The sequence below is a fragment of the Trachypithecus francoisi genome, unplaced genomic scaffold (genome assembly GCF_009764315.1).
Source record: "Trachypithecus francoisi isolate TF-2019V2 unplaced genomic scaffold, Tfra_2.0 Lachesis_group6, whole genome shotgun sequence".
NCBI lineage: Eukaryota > Metazoa > Chordata > Mammalia > Primates > Cercopithecidae > Trachypithecus > Trachypithecus francoisi.
In genome coordinates, this window is record NW_022681471.1 from 82,604,020 (window position 1) to 82,624,613 (window position 20,594).

At 38.8% G+C, this 20,594-nt stretch overlaps 1 protein-coding gene across 1 annotated transcript; it reads right to left on the reverse strand.

The window, feature by feature from the left end:
• Positions 1 to 14,135: 14,135 nt before the first annotated feature.
• Positions 14,136 to 18,384, reverse strand: UBQLN2 (ubiquilin 2). Its single transcript, XM_033201080.1, has one exon. The coding sequence runs from the start codon at positions 18,141 to 18,143 to the stop codon at positions 16,269 to 16,271; it is 1,875 nt and encodes a 624-aa protein (XP_033056971.1). The 5' UTR covers positions 18,144 to 18,384; the 3' UTR covers positions 14,136 to 16,268.
• Positions 18,385 to 20,594: the final 2,210 nt, after the last annotated feature.

Genomic DNA, 20,594 nt, shown 5'->3' on the forward strand with positions numbered 1-20,594 from the left:
GAAGTGACAGATGAAGAATTCAAAACATGGATGGCAAGAAAGCTCAATGACATGCAAGACAAGGTTGAAAATCAATAAAATAAACTTCTAAAGCAATTCAGGAAATGAAGGAAGAGACAAACATCTTAAAAAGAAATAAATCAGTTTCTCAGATTGAAAAACTCACTTAAGGAATTTCAAAATACAACCGAAAGCTTTATTAATAAACTGGACCAAGTGGAAGAAAGAATTTTGGAGCTTGAAGATGAGTCTTTTGAGCTAACCCAGTCTGATAAAAATGAAAAAGTAGTTTTTTAAAATGAGCAAAGCTTTCAAGAGCTATGGAATTATGCAACGTGACCAAATCTACAAATTACTGTAATTCCTGAGAAAATAAGAGAAGAAGCAACCACTTGGAAAATATATTTGAGGGAATAATTCAAGAAAACTTCCATTATCTTGCTAGAGAGGTAGACATCCAGGTAGAAGAAATACAGAGAACACCTATGAGACAGTGAACACCACAAAGGCATAAAGTAACCAGAATGTTCAAGGTATACAATAAAGAAACAATCTTGAAAGCAGTTAGAGAAAAAGGGCAGATCACATAAAAAGGGAATCCCATCAGGCTAACAGTGGACTTATCAGCAGAAACCCTACATGCCAGAGATATGGGGGGCGGGGGGCAGGGGCATTTTCAGCATTTTTAAAGAAAAGAAAGTTCAACGAAGAATTTCATATTCCAGCAAACTAAGCTTCGTAACCTAAGGAGAAATAAAATATTTTCCAGACAAGCAGCACTAAGGAAATTTGTTACTACTGGACCATACTTACAAGAGATCCTTAAGGAGTTCTAATCATGGAAAGAAAAGTATGATACCCACTACCACAAAAACATACTCAATATACTTAAACATACTTAAGTACATAGCCAGCAGGCCCTACAAAGCAAAACCCAATATAAACTAAAAAGTAACCAGCTGACAACCTCACGATAGGATCAAACCTCACATATCAACATTAGCCTTGAATGTAAATGGTCTACATATGCCACTTAAGAGGCATGAAGTGACAAGTTGGATAAAAAAACAAGAGGCAACCATCTGCTGTCTCGAAGAGACCCATCTCACATGTAATGATACTCAAAGGCTCAAAGTAAAGAGTTGAAAAAGTATCTACAACATAAATGGGAAAAAAATAGAGCAGACATCACTATTATTGTATCATGTAAGGTAGACTTTAACAACAGGAAAAAGGACAAAGAAGGACATTACATAATGATAGTGTTCGATTCAACAAGAAGACGTAACTATCCTAAATATATATGCACTCAACATCAGAAAATCCCAATTCATAAAAGAAAGACTTCTAGACCTGCAAGTAGAATTACAAAGCCACACAATAGTGGTGAACTTCAACACTCCACAAACAGCATTAGACAGATCATTGAGACAGAAAACTAACAGAGAGATTCTGAACTTAAACTAGTTGCTTGACCAATTAGACCTAATAGATATCTACAAAGTATTCCACCCATCAACCAGAGAATATGCATTCTCATCTGCACACAGAACATAGTCCACGATTATTACACAGAACATGCTCAGCCATAAATCAAGCTTATCATTAAATTCAAAAAAATCAAAATTATACCAACCATACTCTTATACCACAATGGAATAAAGATAGAAATTAATACCAAGAATATCTCTCAAAACCATTCAATTACATAAAAATCAAACAATTTGCTCCTGAATGACTTTTGAGTAAACAATAAAACCAAGGCAAAAAATCAAAAAATTAGTTGAAATAAATGAAAACAGGGACAGAACATACCAAAATCCCTAGATGCAGCAAAAGCAGTGTTAAGAGGAAAGTTTATAGCATTAAATGCCTACCTCAAAAGTTGGAAAGATCTCAAATTAACAATCTAACAACACATCTAGAAGAACTAGAAAAACAAGGAAAAATGAAGCCCAAAGCTAGCAGAAGAGAAGAAATAACTAAAACCACAGTGGAGCTGGATGAAATTGAAACAAAAAAATTCATACAAAGAATCAACAAAACCAAAAGTTGGTTCTTTGAAAGGATAGGCTGCTAGCTAGATTAACAAGGAAAACAAGAGAATATCCAAAGAAGCACAATCAGAAACAACAAAACTGACATTATAACTGATCCCACAGAAATAGAAAAAATCCTCAGAGACTGTTAAAAACCCCTCTGGCCAGGCACAGTGGCTCATGTCTGTAATCCCAGCACTTTGGGAGTCCGAGGTAGGCGGATCACAAGGTCAGGAGTTCAAGACCAGCCTGGCCAACATTGGTGAAACCCCATCTCTACTAAGAATGCAAAAATTAGCTGGGCGTGGTGGTGGGTGCCTGTAATCCCAGCTACTTGGGAGGCTGAGACAGCAGAATCGCTTGAACCCAGGAGGTGGAGGTTGTAGTGAGCCGAGATCATGCCACTACACTCCAGTCTGGGCAACCGAGCAAGACTCCGTCTCAAAAAAAAAAACAACAAACACACACACACACACACACAAAACCTTCTACACATACAAACTACAAGCTAGAAAGTATAGAAGAAAGAAAAAAGATTAATTACTAGAAACACAATCTCCCAAGACTGAATTAGGAAGAAATTAAAACACTGAACAGACCAATATCAAGTTCCAAAATTTAATCAGTAATACAAAACCTACAAACACAATAAAGCACTGGATAAGAAGGATTCATAGCTGAATTCAAAAGACATACAAAGAAGAGCTGGAAACAATTCCATTAAACTATTTCCAAAAATCAAAGAAGAGAAACTCCTCCCCAACTGATTAGACAAAGCCAGCATCGCCCTGCTACCAAACTAGCAAAGACACAACAAAAACAATACTACAGGCCAATATCCCTGATGAATGTAGACCAAAAAGATACTCAGCAAACAGCCCATCAAAAAGTTAATTCACCATGAACAAGTAGGCTACATTCCTGGGATGCAAGTTTGGTTCGACATATACAAATTAATAAACATGATCCACAACACAAACAGAATCAAAACAAAATCCATATGATCATCTCAATAGACAGGGAAAAAGCTTTTGATAAAATCTAATATCCCTTCATGCTAAAAACAAACAAACAAACAAACAAACAAACCTCTCTAAGAAACTAAGCATTACAGAAACATACCTGAAAATAATGACAGCCATCCATGACAAACCCACAGTTAACATCATACTAAATAGACAAAAACTGGAAGCATTCTCCTTGAGAACTGGAACAACATTAGGATGCCCACTCTCACCACTACTATGCAACATAGTACTGGAAGTCCTAGCCAAGCAATCAGGGAAGAGAAAAAAATAAAAGGCATCCAAATAGAAAAAGAAGAAACAAAACTATCTCTCTTCACAGACAATGTGATTCTCTATCTAGAAAACCCTAAAGACTCTGCCAAAAGGCTCTCGGAACTGATAAATAACTTCTGAAAAGTTTCAGGATACAAAATCAATATACAGAAACAAGCAGCATTTCCATACACCAATAAAGTTCAAGCTGAGAACCAAATCAAGAATGCAATCCCATTTATAATAAATGCAACAAAAAGAAAATATCTAAGAATACATCTAACCAAGGAGATGAAGAATCTCTATAGGAGAACTATAAAACCACTAAGTCATAGATGAAACAAACAAACTAAAAAACATTCCATGACTATGGATTGGGAGAACCCATATTAAAATGGCCCTTGTGTCCAAAGCAATGTACAGATTCAATGCTTTCCTATCAAACTAACATTATTTTTTTTCATAGAATTGGACAAAACTATTCTAAAATTCATATGGAACCCAAAAAGAGCCCGAATAGCCAAAGCAATCTTAAGCAAAAAGAACAAGGCCAGAGGCATCATGTTAACCCTCTTCAAACTATAAGGTTACAGTAACCAAAGCAGCATGAAACTGATACAAAAACGTACACACACACTAACTGAATAGGTTAGAAAGCCCGGAAATAAGGTCTCACACCCAGAGCTATCTAATCTTTGACAAAGTCAACAAATATAATTAATGGAGAACAGATTCCCTATACAATAAATGATGCTGAAATAGCTGGCTAACCATAAGCAGAAGGATGAAACTGGACCACGCCACCCTTCACCATACAAAAAATTAACTCATGATGGATTAAAGATTTAAACATAAGACCTCAAACTATAAGAGTCCCAGAAGAAAGCCTGGGAAACAGGATTCTGGACACGGGCCTTGGGAAATAATTCATGTCTACATTTTCAAAAGCAATTGCAACAAAACAAAAATTGGCAAGTGGGGCCTAATTAAACTAAAGAGCTTCTGCATAGTAAAGTAAACTACCAACAGAGTAAACAGACAACCTACAGAATGGGAGAAAATATTTGCAAACTATGCATCCAACAAAGGTCTCATAGCCAGAATCTATAAGGAACTTAAACAATAGAACCAGAAAATAAAATAAAACAAACCCATTAAAACGGGGTAAAAGGGCTGGACGCGGTGGCTCAAGTCTGTAATCCTAGCACTTTGGGAGGCTGAGACGGGAGGATCACGAGGTCAGGAGATCGAGACCATCCTGGCTAACACAGTGAAACCCCGTCGCTACTTAAAAAAAAAAAAAAAAAAAAAAAAAAAAACAAGAAAAACTAGTCAGACGAGGCGGCGGACGCCTGTAGTCCCAGCTACTCGGGAGGCTGAGGCAGGAGAATGGCGTAAACCCGGGAGGCGGAGCTTGCAGTGAGCCAAGATCCGGCCACTGCACTCCAGCCTGGGTGACAGAGCGAGACTCCGTCTCAGAAAAAAAAAAAAAAAAAAAAAGGGGGTAAAAGACATAAACAGACACTTCTCAAAAGAAGATATACAAATGGCTAACAAAGACATGAAAAAATGCTCATCATCATATCAGATAAATGCAAACCAAAACTACAATGAGATGCCATCTGACACCAGTCAGACTGGCTATTAATAAAAAGTCAGATGCTAGTGAGGCTGCAGAGAAAAGGGAATGCTTATACACTGTTGTTGGGAATGTAAATTAGTTTAGCCACTGTGGAAAGCTGTTGAGAGATTTATCAAAGAACTTAAAACCGAACTACCATTCTACCCAGCAATCCCATTACTGGGTATATATCCAAAAGAAAACCAATTGTTCTACCAAAAAGATGCATGCACTCACATGTTCATTGCAGCACCATTCACAATACCAAAGGCATGGAATCAACCTAGGTGCCCATCCTCAGTGGACTGGAAAAAGAAAATGTGGTACATATGCACAACGGAATTGTACACAGCAAGAAAAAAGAATGAAATCATGTACTTTGCTGCAACATAGATGTGGCTGGAGACCATTATTTTAAGTGAATCAGGGACAGAAAATCAAATACTATGTGTCCTCACCTGTAAGTGGGAGCTAAACATCAGGTATTCATGGACATAAAGATGGCAACAGATACCGGGGTCCATTAGTGTGGAAGGGAGGGAGAAAAAGGTTGGAAAACTAACTGTTGAGTACTATTCTTAGTACCTAGTGGATGGGATCATTCATACCCCAAACCTCAGCATCACACACTATATTCAGATAACAAACTTGCACATGTACCAACTGAATCTAAAATAAAAGTTGAAAAAATATATACAAATGAAATAGTAGTTATCTCTGGCCTGGCACAGTGGCTTATGCCTATAATCCCAGCACTTTGGAAGGCCAAGACGGGTGCATCACTTGAGACCAGGAGATCAAGACCAGCCTAGTCAACATGGTGAAATCCCATCTCTACTAAAAATACAAAAACCAGGATTAGCTGGGCGTGGTGGCATAAGCTTGAACCCATAATCCATAAACCCATAATCGCTTGAACCCAGGAGGCGGAGAGCTGAGATCACGCCACTGCACTCCAGCCTGGGTGACAGAAAGAGACTTCCGTCTGAAAAAAAAAAAAAAATAGTGGTTATTTCTTATTATGAGTGTTTTTTTTCTTCATTATATTTCACATTTAAAATTATTTTATAATGAGTATATATTCCATTTTATTAAAAGGTAATTATGTTTTAAAATCTAAAAAGTAAGCATAAATTTCAAAAATGCCAGACCAAATTAAAGGGGTTTCATTCATGTGAATACTTATGGAAGATTTACTCATAATCCCCAAAACTGTATGCAACCAAGATGTCCTTCAATGGGTGAATAAACAGACATACTATGATATAAATGAGTTATCAAGCCACAAAAGGACATCAGTGAATCTTAACTGCAAATTGCTAAGTGAAAGAAGCCACTCTGAAAAGGCTGCATACTGTGTTATTCTAATTATATAACTTCCTGAAAAACATAAAACTATAGTGATGATACAAAAGTTCAGTGGTGCCAGGGGTTCAGAGGGTTGAATAGGTGAACCACCAGGGACTTCGTAGGACAGTGAAACTATTCTCTATGATAGTGGTAGATACAGGATACTACATGTTTGTCAAAACCCATAGAATTTTACAGCACAAAGAGTGGATCTTAATACATACACATTTTTTTAAAAATTTAAGAGGTTCAAGGATCCCAGGGATGAAGTGCAGAATGTGACAAAACAATTTAACTGTAATAAAATATATGAAACAACCTCATTGAAGGGTGCGGGAAGAAAGGTCTTGACATAAGTCACTATAGAAATGAGTGGAGTCTGTAAAACTAAAGGCAAAAGAAACTACATAAGCTCTCGACTTTATTTAACAAAGTTATTTCCAATGAGGTACAGGTTAACAGTTCTGATACTGCTGTACATGTGTACTGAAATTGAACAATAAGTAAATGGATGGCAGATAATGGAAGCCAGGTTTCTCACTGTTGCAGTTGAGAGGTTACAGATAAGTAGAGAAAGGAAGTTTAAACTATCCATATGGATTATTAATTGTCCTTTGGCAATGGATTAGAATTGGAGACATAAGAAAGATCTCATGTTTAGCTTAATATAGATACAGATCATTACACATAAAAGAAACATTTATAGAAATGTGTATATACAAAGGTCTTGATACACATATATTTCCTTGCTCGGTCAGCTAACAGGGCCTAGAATCAGTAACACCCCAACAGCAACAAGATCACCTAGCACCCAGATTTTGGGCTCCAATGCAATTCTCCAATAAATGAAACCAGGGGTCCTAGAAGAAGTGGGCCAAGAAATATGCAAGATAATCCTGGAGAAACTTGTAGTGCCAGAAAGTAAGGAGTGCTAAAAACAGGAAAAAAAAAAAAAAGATGGAGTGTACCGAAAGGCCTTGTGAGTCTGCCAGAAAAACACTCAATGGACAAAGATGGAGCAATTTGAGCAACAAAATAAAATAGTATTGGATTATAACCTGAAGTATAAAATATCGATGAGTTCATACTGATATAAATATGCTTTTAAATAAATGGCAACAGAGAGATAAATTTCCCATGCAGAAGATTTCCAAATAAATTTTGTAGATACTCCATCCTCAAAAAAGTGGAGCATAATCTCCAATTAAGTGTAGGGTGCACACGGTAACTTCCTTACAAAGATTTCAGTATTGAAAGGCGAAGGAAATAACTTCATAATGGATGAAACTGACACATACTACCTCAAACTAGGTGATCAAGTTTAATCAACATCAACAGTAATAAGTCATGTTGATAGTATGTATGCTTGGTATGTAATAAAAATGTCACTTCACCTCTGTGGTCTTCCTCAAATCTGTTAAGGTAATCAGAAACAAGGAATGACTGAGAAGCTGTCACAGTCAAGAGGAGCCTAAGAAGATGTGATGACTAAATACAATGTGGTATCTTGGATGGGATGCTAGAACAGGTAAAAACTAAGGAAATCTGGCCAGGCGCAGTGGCTCATGCCTGTAATCCCAGCACTTTGGAAGGCCAAGACGGACAATGCTTGAGTCCAGGAGTTCAAGACCAGCCTGGGCAACATGGAGAGACCTCATCTCTTCAAAAAGATTAAAAAATTAGCCAGCTGCGGTGGCGTGCACCTACAGTCCCAGCTATTTGGGAGGCTAAGGTGGGAGAATCGCTTGAGTCTGGGAAGTGGAGGTTGCAGTGAGCCAAGATCGCACTATTGCACTCCAGCCTGGGCCGCAGGGCGAGACCCTGTCTCTATAAATAATAATAATAATGATAATGAAAAAAAGGAAATCTGAATAAAGTATGGACTTAATAACAAGGTATCAACATTGCTTCATTCAATGTAACAAACACACTATACTAATGTTAAGATCTGAAAAATAGGGAAAAGTTTGGTGGGGGGTATATGGGAACTCTGTACTGTCTGAATGTTTTTTCTATAAATCTGGAATCATTTTAGGATGAAAAGTTTATTTTAAAATAAGCCAAACAAGGCTGGGCATAGTGGTTCACACTCATAATCCCAGAACTTTGGGAGACCAAGGCAAGAGATCAGTTGAGACCAGAAGTTCAAGACCAGCCTGTGCAACATAGCAAGATCCCATCTCTAAAAGAAAAACTTTAAAAAATATTAGCTGGGCATGTTGACACATGTGTGTAGTTCCAACTACTCAGGAGGCTGACACAGGATAGCTTGAGCCCAGGAGTTCAAGGCTGCAGTGAGCTGTGACTTTGCCTCTGGTCACATGATTTGTGGTTCAACCAGGTCAAGGCCTATGCAGAAGGCAAATATCTAATGTAGAATAGTATGAAGGTGGTTCATCATTATGAGTATGTGGAGAGAACCCTGATTTAGCTGGCAAAGCAAAAATTATAAACACACAGAAACATACACATGCACTGTCTCCTATACATATTTGACATTCAATTCATATCCACAAATAAGGAATTTGATATGGTTTTCAGCCTGTTACTGACACCAGGATGTTCTTTTCCAGACTCTGGAATTCTAGTGTAACTTATAAAGAATATAAATCACAGTGACTCAGAATCTTAAGGTAATTTATTTAATATAAGGACACCCACTTGGGTGACACATAAGGGAAAACACAAACATTTTTTCCTGCTCCAAAAGGATCATTGTGACTAAAGAAATATACATGGAATTAAAAAATACCCTCTGCCATCACATTTCACATTCCACTCTCAGTTTTCAGCTTACTCCCACCACTTTAACCGCCACCATGAATGACAAGGGGTAGGGGAATATTATCAAGAGAAACGGGGGGTTCAGAGTACTCCTGTAGCCTTCACCCTCCAACCAGAGTCCTTTGACCTCAGACATCCCTTCCTACTTTCTCCTCCCAAGCGCTGAGCACTTTGTGACATTCATTTTAACATTATGTGATTTGGGTCATTTTACCATGCGTAGCATTAAAAAATAAAATGATGAATTTACCTAGATCTTACATGTTAAAAAATGTATTCGGTCTACTCATGAGTGTTAATTAAACTAGGAAATGCAGGATAGAAGTCTGTAACATGACTTCATTCTAGAACAGCTTTGATCCCAGAATTTGCATCTTCAGTAAGAAGCTGTAAAGTCCACTGGGAGAACATTAGCTTTGCAAAGAACGTTGGAGGTCTTCTAATCCAAAGTTCTACCTGATACATAAAACCATTCTTAAACATTTTTGCCAAGTGGACTTCTGCTGAAGCAGCTCCAGAAAGGAAAGTATCTACAATTAAATGATAGAAAGTTCCTAACAGTAGGCAAAAACTTTGATTTATCTGAACATTTGAATTGATCTGCCCTCTGGAGGTACTCAGGTAAATGCTACCTCTCTTCTGTATGACAGGCCTTCAATTATTTGAAGAAAATATCCACAAACTTGTCTTTAGAGTAAAGCATTCCTGATTATTTCAAAAACTGTCTTGTCTGCTTGTAAACCAGTCACCTTCTTGGTCACTTTCCAGGTTGTCTCTGTCCATCTTGATTGTACCACTCTGATATGACCCAAATCTCCCAACATAAACTATCAAGTACAGAATAAACATGATTTTTGAGGCCTTCCTTGTTCTAGAAACCATAACTCTATTAATGGAGCTTAATATTTCATTATATGTGGTACACTGTAACCTCACATGGCTGGCTCACATTGAACTTTGAGTAAATTAAAACTACAGTCTTCTTGGCCAGGAGTGGTGGCTCACGCCTGTAATCCCAGCACTTTGGGAGGCCCAGGAGGGTGGATCACGAGGTCAGGAGTTCAAGACCAGCCTGGCCAAGATGGTAAAACCCTGTCTCTACTAAAAATACAAAAATTAGCCGGGCGTTGTGGTGGGTGCCTGAAATCCCAGCTACTCGGGAGACTGAGGCAGGGAACTGCTTGAACCCGGGAAGCGGAGGTTGCAGTGAGCCAAGATCGCGCGCTGCACTCCAGCCTGGGTGACAGAGCAAGACTCCATCTCAAAAAAGAAAAAAAAACAAGTCTTCTTCATATATGCGATTGTTAAGCCACATAACTACCTCCCCTTGGTAACTGAATTTTTGATATAAGTACAGGACTTCATATTTGATCCTATTCAGTTTAATCCTGCTAGACTTGGCTATTTTTCTCAGCCCCCAAGGACTTTCTGGATCATGCTAGTGATATCAAGTACATTTATTCTGCCATCTAATTCTATATTATTTGCAATGGGATGGGCATGCTTCTTGCTAGTCATTATAAAATATGTTCTTGCTAGTCATTATAAAACAACTTTGATGGGACAGAGCTGAGGTTGGAAACCTTCATTCACTTTGATATCCATATTGTTGAACACTGTCAATTCAAATTATTAACCCATCTACTGTCCTGTCATTATCATCTTGTTACTCCATTTTAATCTCAAGGACATTATGAGAAACTGCCAAATGGCTTTGAGATCTCTAGAAGGCAGTTCAGCAAAAAGGTGGGCATCCTCCAGAGCACCTGAAGTACAAGTGGCCCATGTGATTGCTTTTTTGGAGACATACTGTTATGTATTAGGCCACTATAAACAGATGTATTTAAGGGCAGTTTCAAATATTAGCCACAACTTGAAAGTAAGAAAGGCAAAGCTCTAAGTTGCAGTTACTGATTTATGACAGAGTTGACTCTCACATGTACATTTTTGTGTAAACTGCTCCAATATGAACAGTAGCAGAGATGTATTTATTTAACAAGATCTAATGTTCTCCTGAACAACATCCAGGAGGCCAGCTAGTATACAACTTATTGTAAAATCTCTGATTAACAGACCAGTATAGTTTAATAGACTTAAGGGGAGGCAGTATAATGTACTGCTTAAGAACAGTCTAGAATCTCAGAATTGGGTTCAAACCTTGACTCTGTCACTTAACAGTAAGTAGTGTGACCTTGCTCAAGTTACTTAAGTCTCATTCAGCTTATTTTCTTATCTGTAAGCTGGGGAAGTTTGTCATAGTGCTATCTTATAGGGCTTCTACGATATTGAACGTAGCAATGAATATGGTAGCTATTATTGTTATTCTAACCTAACAAAATTTAGTTTGACAACCTTGTGAAATACATGCTAGGGCAGAGTAATCATCTTTCGTCTTTCTTTCAAGCTCATCAACCGTGCTTTTAATAATGAATTACAGAATCCTTCTTGAAATTATCTTGTTTGCTAATCTACACATGTGGCCAAGAAGTCCTAAATACGGATTCCAAAAGTGCTGTTTTAGGGAGCTCAAATCTGTGCTCAGATACCTCAATAAAGCTGGAGCTATATGCCTCAATTCATACCCACTGGACAAATAAATGTTGTCCTTGAATGCTGGGACAACCAACTCCTTTTTAAAATGACATTACCCAAACTTTTGAACTTGTTGGTTTAGAGCAGCTTTTGCCAAGGGTTTTTACCCATGGTCAAAGTGTGTAAAGCCTATGCAAGCATGTGCACCACCTGATGAAGCCTGCTTTTTGAGGTGGCTTCAGTCTGGTATCTGCTGAATCATGCTTCTCCTTTCTATTTATAGAAAACTGCTTTTCCCCTAAGTCTTCTAACAGAATTCTGGGGAAATGGTGGCATGAGAATAGGTCCTTAATTCTATGAGGTATTGTCTCATTCTGTCACCCAGGCTGGAGTGCAATGGTGTGATCTCAGCTCACTGCGATCTCCGCCTCGTGGGTGCAAGTGATTCTCGTGCCTCAGCCTTCCGAGTAGCTGGAATTACAGGTGTGCAACACCACGCCCGGTTAATTTTTTTGTATTTTTAGTATAGATGGCGTTTCACCACGTTGGCCAGGCTGTTCTCAAACTCCTGACCTCAAGTGATCTGCCCACCTTGGAATCCCAAAGTACTGAGATTACAGGCGTGAGCCCCTGCGCCTGGCCTCAGTATATTTTTTAAATAAAATACTACTAAATTAGGAATATCAAAATTGCCAAATAATTTAATTTTTTTACATATACTAAATTAAGCTGTATGACGAACATTTTCCATCAGGTCAGTCTGGCTTTGTGGCTAGTTATCAATTCATTTATGATAATGTCAAAAGTCTGAATTTGAATCCCTTTTTGAATTATGAGACACAGGCCAAATTGCTTTCCTGACATCCCAACCCTGATCACTAGGCTAGGCCCTAATAGGAATTAGTCCATTTGGTCCTATTTTGACACTGCAGATCAATATAAAATGGAGCAGACTGTCCTCTCTCAGAGGGTAAGCTTGTCCATACCCAAATACAGGTGTCTCCTGATCATAGCTTCTCAACTAGCATGGTGATCTCAACTTGATGCAAGAGTCCCCTTTAATGAACCAACAGGTTTTGTTTCCAAGTTGCATATCTGCCCCCTCCTGTCCCTCCCCTCCCATACAAGTAGTGAAAGTATATATGATATCACGTACCTGAAACAGAGGCCAAAAGCAAATGAGGAAAGCTGTCTTGAGGGTGAAGTCATCCTGCTGGGTTTGCCCCTGGCACTAGCTCCCTCCCTACTACCACATCTTGCTGGATCACAGAGCCATTGGGAGGGGGTGACAACCCAGTAAACAGGGAATGGATACAAAAAAACTGATCCACTCTTGTTGGATGGGGTGACAACCCAGTAAACAGTGCATGGATACAAAAAAATTGTTCCACTCTTGTTAGAGGGGGAGGGATAGCAGGTTAGGATATACCCTTCTTGATTCAATGATGAATAAATGGAAAATCTTGGATCAACAGTAGATGAAGAAAATCCAAAACAAAAACAGAGCCTTTAAAAAGATCCTGCAACATAATAGGAGGAAATTACATCATGTAAGAGATGGAGGAAGAACAGTTAAAAGTAATTTTTAAAAGGCCAAAATAAATGAAGTTATAAGCAAAAATTAATAAACTCAGAAGCAAAATAATAGTAGACTTAATAAAGACCTGGATCTTTTCCAAGAGAAAACAAAATACACTTAAAAATAAACACTTGCATCCTGGCTAACATGGTGAAACCCCGTCTCTACTAAAAATACAAAAAACTAGCCGGGCGAGGTGGTGGGCGCCTGTAGTCCCAGCTACTCAGGAGGCTGAGGCAGGAGAATGGTGTAAACCCGGGAGGCGGAGCTTGAAGTGAGCTGAGATCCGGCCACTGCACTCCAGCCTGGGCGACACAGCGAGACCCCGTCTCAAAAAAATAAATAAATAAATAAATAAATAAATAAACATTTGGCAAAGCTAATTAAATAATTCTCTGTTCCTTGAGTGTTTGAAAGAAACTGATCTGCTAAACTGTCTGAGCCAGGCCTCAGCCAATATCCAGTTTCTACTATGCTATTGATTATTGATTTCTTGTTATTTTCTATGCCTACAATTTTAGTATTCACTTCCATATAAAATCATCTGTCATTAAAATTACTGAATTCATTATGACAGACTTTGTGATTATGTCAAATACCTGGCATGATATGGTAATGAAATAATAAATCACCATTTCCTAAGTTGGTGTTCTGAGGAACACCGACAGGCCAAATATTATTAGGTGTGTTTAAAAGAAAACAAAAAAAGGTGGTTCTGTGCTGAAATAAGTTCGGAAAATGCTGAGTTACACAAAGTTAAATAGTTTTGTTTTTAATTGAAGAAACTACTCATTAAAAAAAAATACTAGCCAACATTTATTGCACAATGAGTCTCCAAGAGAGATTAAAGTATACAACGTGTGTCCCAGAAGAATTTTTTTTTTCACAAAACACAATTTAGAATTGCTGTAGCAAACACATTCTGGCTAAAATGAGAAACAAGACAAAAATGCCACTGCCACCTTTATTATTTAGCACTGTTATGAAAATGTTTAACCCATGCAGTCAGAAACTATGTTATAAATTTTGAAAAGTAAAACATATAGTTATAACATCATGGATAGGATTTCTCACCTGGAAAAACTCAACAGGATCAAATGAATATCTCTAAAATTAATAGATTTCAATAAATTGCCAATTTAAAATAATCTATGCAAATAAATTCTTCTTCTATATAGCAAAAATGACCACATAGGTAACATATTAAAAGCTCCAATAAGCAGTATCAACATGTTCCCTGTATGTCTGTATTACCTAGGAACATATTTATTACAAATTATATAGGATTTAAATAAAACTCTCTTGAAGGATATATAAAGTTTTTTAGAAACAAGGCAACATATGTTTCTGGAAAGCAATGCAATTCTGTAGTCCTCATAGTCATATAAATTTAAGAGAATCCCAACCAAATTCTCAATATATTTTTTGGGGAAGAATCTATTAACCGTAAAATTCATCTGGTAAAATAAACATGTCAGAATCATCAGAAAATTGTAAAAAATAAAAAAGATCAAGAGGAGGTCTCACATTAACAGATACAAAGTCCCATTTCTAACTCATCTACAGGCTGGTGTACTGGTGCCACAATGTTCAACGGAACTAAAGGGAATCCAAACACAGAATAACGTATATACATGTATGACATTTCATATGTTGGGAAAAGATAAATATGTTAACAACTGGCTAACCTTTGGGGCAAAAAAGTCAGAATACCTAAATCCATACATCAAGATAATTCCAGACAGGACAAAACATTTTCTTAATGAAACCATATAAGTTAGAGAAATATAGGATAAGATTTATATGATCTTGGGGTGTGATAACCCTCCTAAACACGATCCTAGGGCCAAAAGGCAAAAAGAAAAAGATTTATCCATTTTTTAATTTTTTATTTTTTTTTTAGTCATTTTTAATGCATTTTTCTCTGTGCACAAGAGAATAACTGATGAAGTCAAAAGATACACTTTCCTTTATACATAGCAGTTGAAAGTAATGCAAACATCACATGACACTTTCAGTGAAAGTTACATTTCCAATTACAAATCAAAATGCATATTAGGGTCTCTTTATGGGAGAAGCTGAAAAGGAAGTCTTAGGTAAAAAGCACTTTCCTGGCATTACTACACTGATCCTTCGGGCTGCACAAAGATTAAGGTCATATACAGTCAATCTGCAAATGTTGACACAATGTTACACTGTAAATTTTCTGTACAATTAAATGTATACTTAGAGATACCAGGATAAACATTTCTACTAATATTTTAACTGAACTTGCCTAGCCAACATTTTCACTGAGAAGTTTATCAAAGATGCTGTAAGATTCTACAAAACTGTGAGACATACCTAGCTCCAGAAACATTTCTTGTATTCTTTCTCATTTTGGTTACACATATTACACTCAGATTCTACTGTAATATTTTTAGATGTACAGTGCCAACTGTGCTTACTGTACTGTATACAAATATAGCAAAAAAGATCAATGAATGGTATAAATCTTACAGCATTTTGCTAGCAAAAATACATGCCAAAGTCACAATAAGCAATATCGTACCACAAATTAGAGAGCTTCAAATAATTTGCTTCTGTTTTTAGTATCTTCATTCTACATTAAATTACTATCATAGGCTAATGTTTAAAAATGCAAATAAATTGGACATCTGTAGGACAACACTTGTTCACCCAACTGTGAAGGTTGATACTTGTTTCCAAAAATCACAATAAATGCAGAATAAAGAGAAGTGTTTGCATGCAACACTTTTGAGTGAAACAGCATTGATTCCCACCATTCAAAACGGGTAAGGAAGGAAACTAAAGGAAGAAGGAAAGAAGGAAAGAAGGAAACAAAGAGGGAGGGAGGGGGGAGACAAGACGAAGAGAAGGAAGGAAAAATAAGCAAAGGAGAAAGGGAGTGAGGGAAATAGGAGAGAGGGACTCCATCTTAAAATGCATCATATTAGACTGATAACTAGACAGATTTAAAAGAATCAAAATGAAAGTAAAGAATGATTTTGTGTGTGTGTTTAAAGATTTAAGAGCCATTATCAAAAATAAGATACATTTTTTATCCAGGTACAGAAATGTGATTACGATGGCTGGGAGCCCAGCAGCCTTTCAATGGCTGCATTGATGTCGCCTCCTGTTGCTATTAGGGCCTGCAAGTTTGCTTCACGGTTTAAGAACCCCATTGCGTTGAGCTGTTCCAGTTGTTGCTGAAATCTGACTTCTGGATTCGGCAGCTGTGGAGCATTTGCTCCAGCCAGAGCCTGCACCATTTGCTGAATGAACTGCTGGTTGGGTCCAGATTCTGATGTAGGGCTCGTGGTTTCACTGGGTGCAGCGCTGGACACAGTAGGCCCAGTGGGGCCACCAGAGCCGGTGGAGCCAGGGGGGCCTGCAGGGCCAGTGGGTCCTATGGGCCCAATGGGGCCTATGGGGGTAAAAGGGACTATAGGGCCTATGGGGCCTAGGGGGGTGACTGGGCCTACAGGGCCTATAGCGGTTCCCAGCACCCCCACCCCCACACCTGGAGTGAAGCTTGGAATCAGGCCAGGTGCTTCAGTGGCTAATGTCTGTAGCCCCTGCTGGATCTGCATTAAAGCCTGCATTGCTCTTGGGTTTGACATGGCTGACAGTGTGTCTGGATTCTGCATCTGCTGCAGGAAGGCTGGGAGCTGTGGCCGCATCTGCTCCTGCAGCTGAGGATTTGCAGTAAACAGCGGGCTATTCAGCATCATCTGTGCAGCCAAATCTGGATTCTGGCTCAGCGACTGCATCATGCTTCTCATGTAGGGCGCCGACAGCATATTCTGAATCAGCTGGGGGTTTTCAGTTATCTGTTGCAGCAGGCTCTGCATGCCTGGGGTACTAAAGATGCTGGCGACATAATTAGCGGCAGCAACGGTGTTCCCAGTAGCATTGCTGGAACTATTGCCAGACCCACTACCAGTGCTCGTGGTCGTGCTGGTAGTTGCAGAACTCTGGGTAGCTGGCGGTGGTGCCCATGGATTGGGTAGTGGATCGCGATTTTCTGTGCGGGAAGGCTGCGTACCTTCCCCAGAGGAGGAACTACTCCCCACGGAGGCAAATGGATTACCCCCAAACTGCTCTTGTGCGGCATTCAGCATCGGCTCTTGAATGTCAGTGTACATGCGCCGTAAAGCATTATAGCCACCTGGGATGCTTTCTAGATTGCTAAGAGCCAGGTCTTGATTTCTCATCATCTCTTGCATCATGGCTGGATTCCTGGCAATTTCGAGTGTCTGCCTCATTATATCTGGGTTGTTGAGCAGATGACTGATTTCTGGGTTTCTCTGAATCAATTGCTGCATCTGTGGATTAGCCATAATGAGCTGCCTCATCAGATCGGGATTCGAAAGCATGCTCTGAACAAAGGGATTTTCCATGATTTGGATCATCATCTCAGGGCTGGCCATGAGCTGCTGCTGCATCTGGCTCTGGAGCTCGGAGAAGTTGGTCGAGCTCAAGCCCAGGCTGCTAAGGCCTGCAAGTCCTCCCAGGCTCCCCAACCCAAACGGGTTGCTATTTGTGGAAATAGGTGTGGAGTTACTCCTGGGAGTCGACGCCGAGGTAGCGTTAGTTCCCGCGGCATTGCTAGGCTGCGTGGACTGGCCCTGAGGTCGGTTCTGGCTTTTGATGACAAGGTGAACAGTCAGCCCATCATGGATGCCATGCTGGATCAAGGTATCTTGATCTTTTAAGATTTTTCCGGCAAAAATCAGCACGAGCTGATCGGTTTGGGATTTGAAGCGTTTCGAAATCGCTTCCTTAAACTGCTGAACCGAGCTGTTCTCGGGCACCGCGAACTCCTCTTTCTCTTTGGGAGTCTTCACAGTGACTTTGATGATTTTAGGCTCAGCCGGGGCAGCAGCGGAGCCTTGGGCCGCAGCAGGGCCGCGGGAGGGGCGCGGGGGGCCGCTGCTCTCGCCATTCTCAGCCATGGCGGCCGCGGTGACGCAGGCGGGCAGGGAAGGCGCGGGCGGGCGAAAGAGAGAGAGCGAGGGAAGGAGGAAGGAAGGAGGCGCCGCCGCAGCGGGCTGGGCCGGGTCGGGCGGGGAGCGCGGAGCACGGTACCTCTCTGATGAAGACTGCGGTTCTCTGGTCCTCCGGTGGAGAAAGGCCTGGGCGTAAGCCGCGGGCTGAGGTCTCCGCGCTCCGGTCTCTGGGCCTCCTCTTCCGCCGCCTTGTGATCCGACCGCGCGCACTCCCAGCAACTCTGGCAGCCGCTCCGCCTGCTGCTCCCCGCCCCTTCCCCTCCCCCAGTTCGGCGCTCGCCTCCCCGCCCCCTCTGCTGACGCGGCGCCAGGCCTAGATTGATAGATTTGGCTCGGTCAAAATTAAAAACTTCTGCACTGAAAAGAAAAAAAGGGAGAGAGAGAAACAAAGGGAGAGAGAGAGAAGAGAACAGAACAGTACAGAGCAGGCGAGGCAGAGAGGTTGGGACGGAGAGAAGGAGGCGGTAGAGAGTCAGCTTCTGTAAACGACATTAAAAGACCAATGGAGAATGTATATTAGCAATCTGTAAGGCAGTAAAAGGGTGAAAGCCTGAATCGAACCGATCCCACGTATAAGACGAAAAATGAATAATAAAGAACTCTGACAAAGCAAAAAGAAGAGGAACACCCCCAGTGGGGGAAGGGAAGAAGACAGAGCAGGAGCATGCATTTTACAAAAGGAGTGCAAATGGCCAATAGACATTTAAAAAAGGATGATTAATTTCACTAGCAATCAAAAAAATTCAAGTTAAAACAATAAAATTCTACTTTTGGCTTATCATATTGGCAGGGAAAAAAATAATGGTAAACCTTCTTGTTGACAGGGACCCTAAAAAATGCACTCTCAGGGTAGTTGAAGTGTGAATTGTTACAACCATAGGGCAATTTGAAAGTATATATCAGCATTTTGAATGTTTATACCTTTATTTAGAAATGCCTAACCTAGACAATTCGCCTAATAATCGTATGAGGATGCAAAAATATTTACGTATAAAATGTATATACATTGTAGCATTTAAAACGTTATTTAAATATATTAAATATCTGTTTACATGAGATTAGTCGAGCACATAATATTACCATACAAGAAAATATAGAGTGTCTTTAAAGGTATACATGAACTAAACTGTAGTTACAGGGAAATCACAGAGTATTTTCAATTTTGCCTTTGTATATTTCTGTACAGTTAAAAACTATATAAGAATATATGTTCCAATATCAAAAATACAATATATTTTTATTTAAAAGCAATTTTTGAACAGTTAGTTGTATATGTAAACCGTATGTGTAAAACAATCTGAAAGGCTATACACAAATAAGTTAATGGCTGTTGGTACTGTTTGCTGAAATTATGAATAATTCTTATTTTCTACTTTCATAAGATTTTGAATTTTCTGATGATTTTTGTAAGTATGCACTACAGAAAGGTATTTTGGGGAAGAGTATGGGTAGAAATTGACAGGCACATAATAGTAGTGGAAAACATTGACATATTTACCTAATTTCATTACAGATTAAGTAAGAGCAATAAAGATGTAGCAATGCTGAGAAAGAGAACTTGAAAAATAGAAGAAATAGTTTCAAATTTATCTATATATTTCTAACTCTAGGTTAAACCACACAAAAAATTCTTCCCCCACCCCCACCCTCTACCAAGCAGCCACCAAAGAACCACTGATTTGAACATTTAACAGCATTTCAAACTCATTAGGTCACAAATACTTAATAAATCTCAAGATAAGAAAAATATATATATACAGGTATGTTATATTGTTATATCCATTGATGGAGAAATGGAATAATATAGTATGTTTAATATAATTAATAAAATACAGAGGTAAAAGAGCTTTAAATATGTTAATATATGTAGATCTAAAAAGCTAAATTAATTAGTATTAGGGTGGTGCAAAAGTAATTGCGGTTTTTGCCTTTGAAAGTAATGAATTGTTGCTATTGTACAATGGTTTTTGCCATTGAAAGTAATGGCTAAAACCACAATTACTTTTGCACCAACCTAATACATGCCAAACAGTATTCTAATACATTCTTATGTATATTTGAAATATTCTTTTAGAAATATACCAAACTTGCACACATGAGAAAGAGGAAATGGAACAGGATACAGGATAGTGATTAAAGGGAACTTAAATATGTAAAAATGCTTTTTATCTTTAAAATGAAAGCAAGTATGGTAAAATATCAGCAACAGTTAATTATGGGTGGTGAGAATATGAAAATATTATAGGTAATCTTTAATTTCAATAGAATAAAGCTAGATATTAATAATCGAAGTATGAACAAAAAACCAATCATTTGATTATTAAAACAAAACTGAATAATTTTGGGACAAAGTGCAATGTTCTTATTAGAATAAATTTACCAAAATAACGATAATGA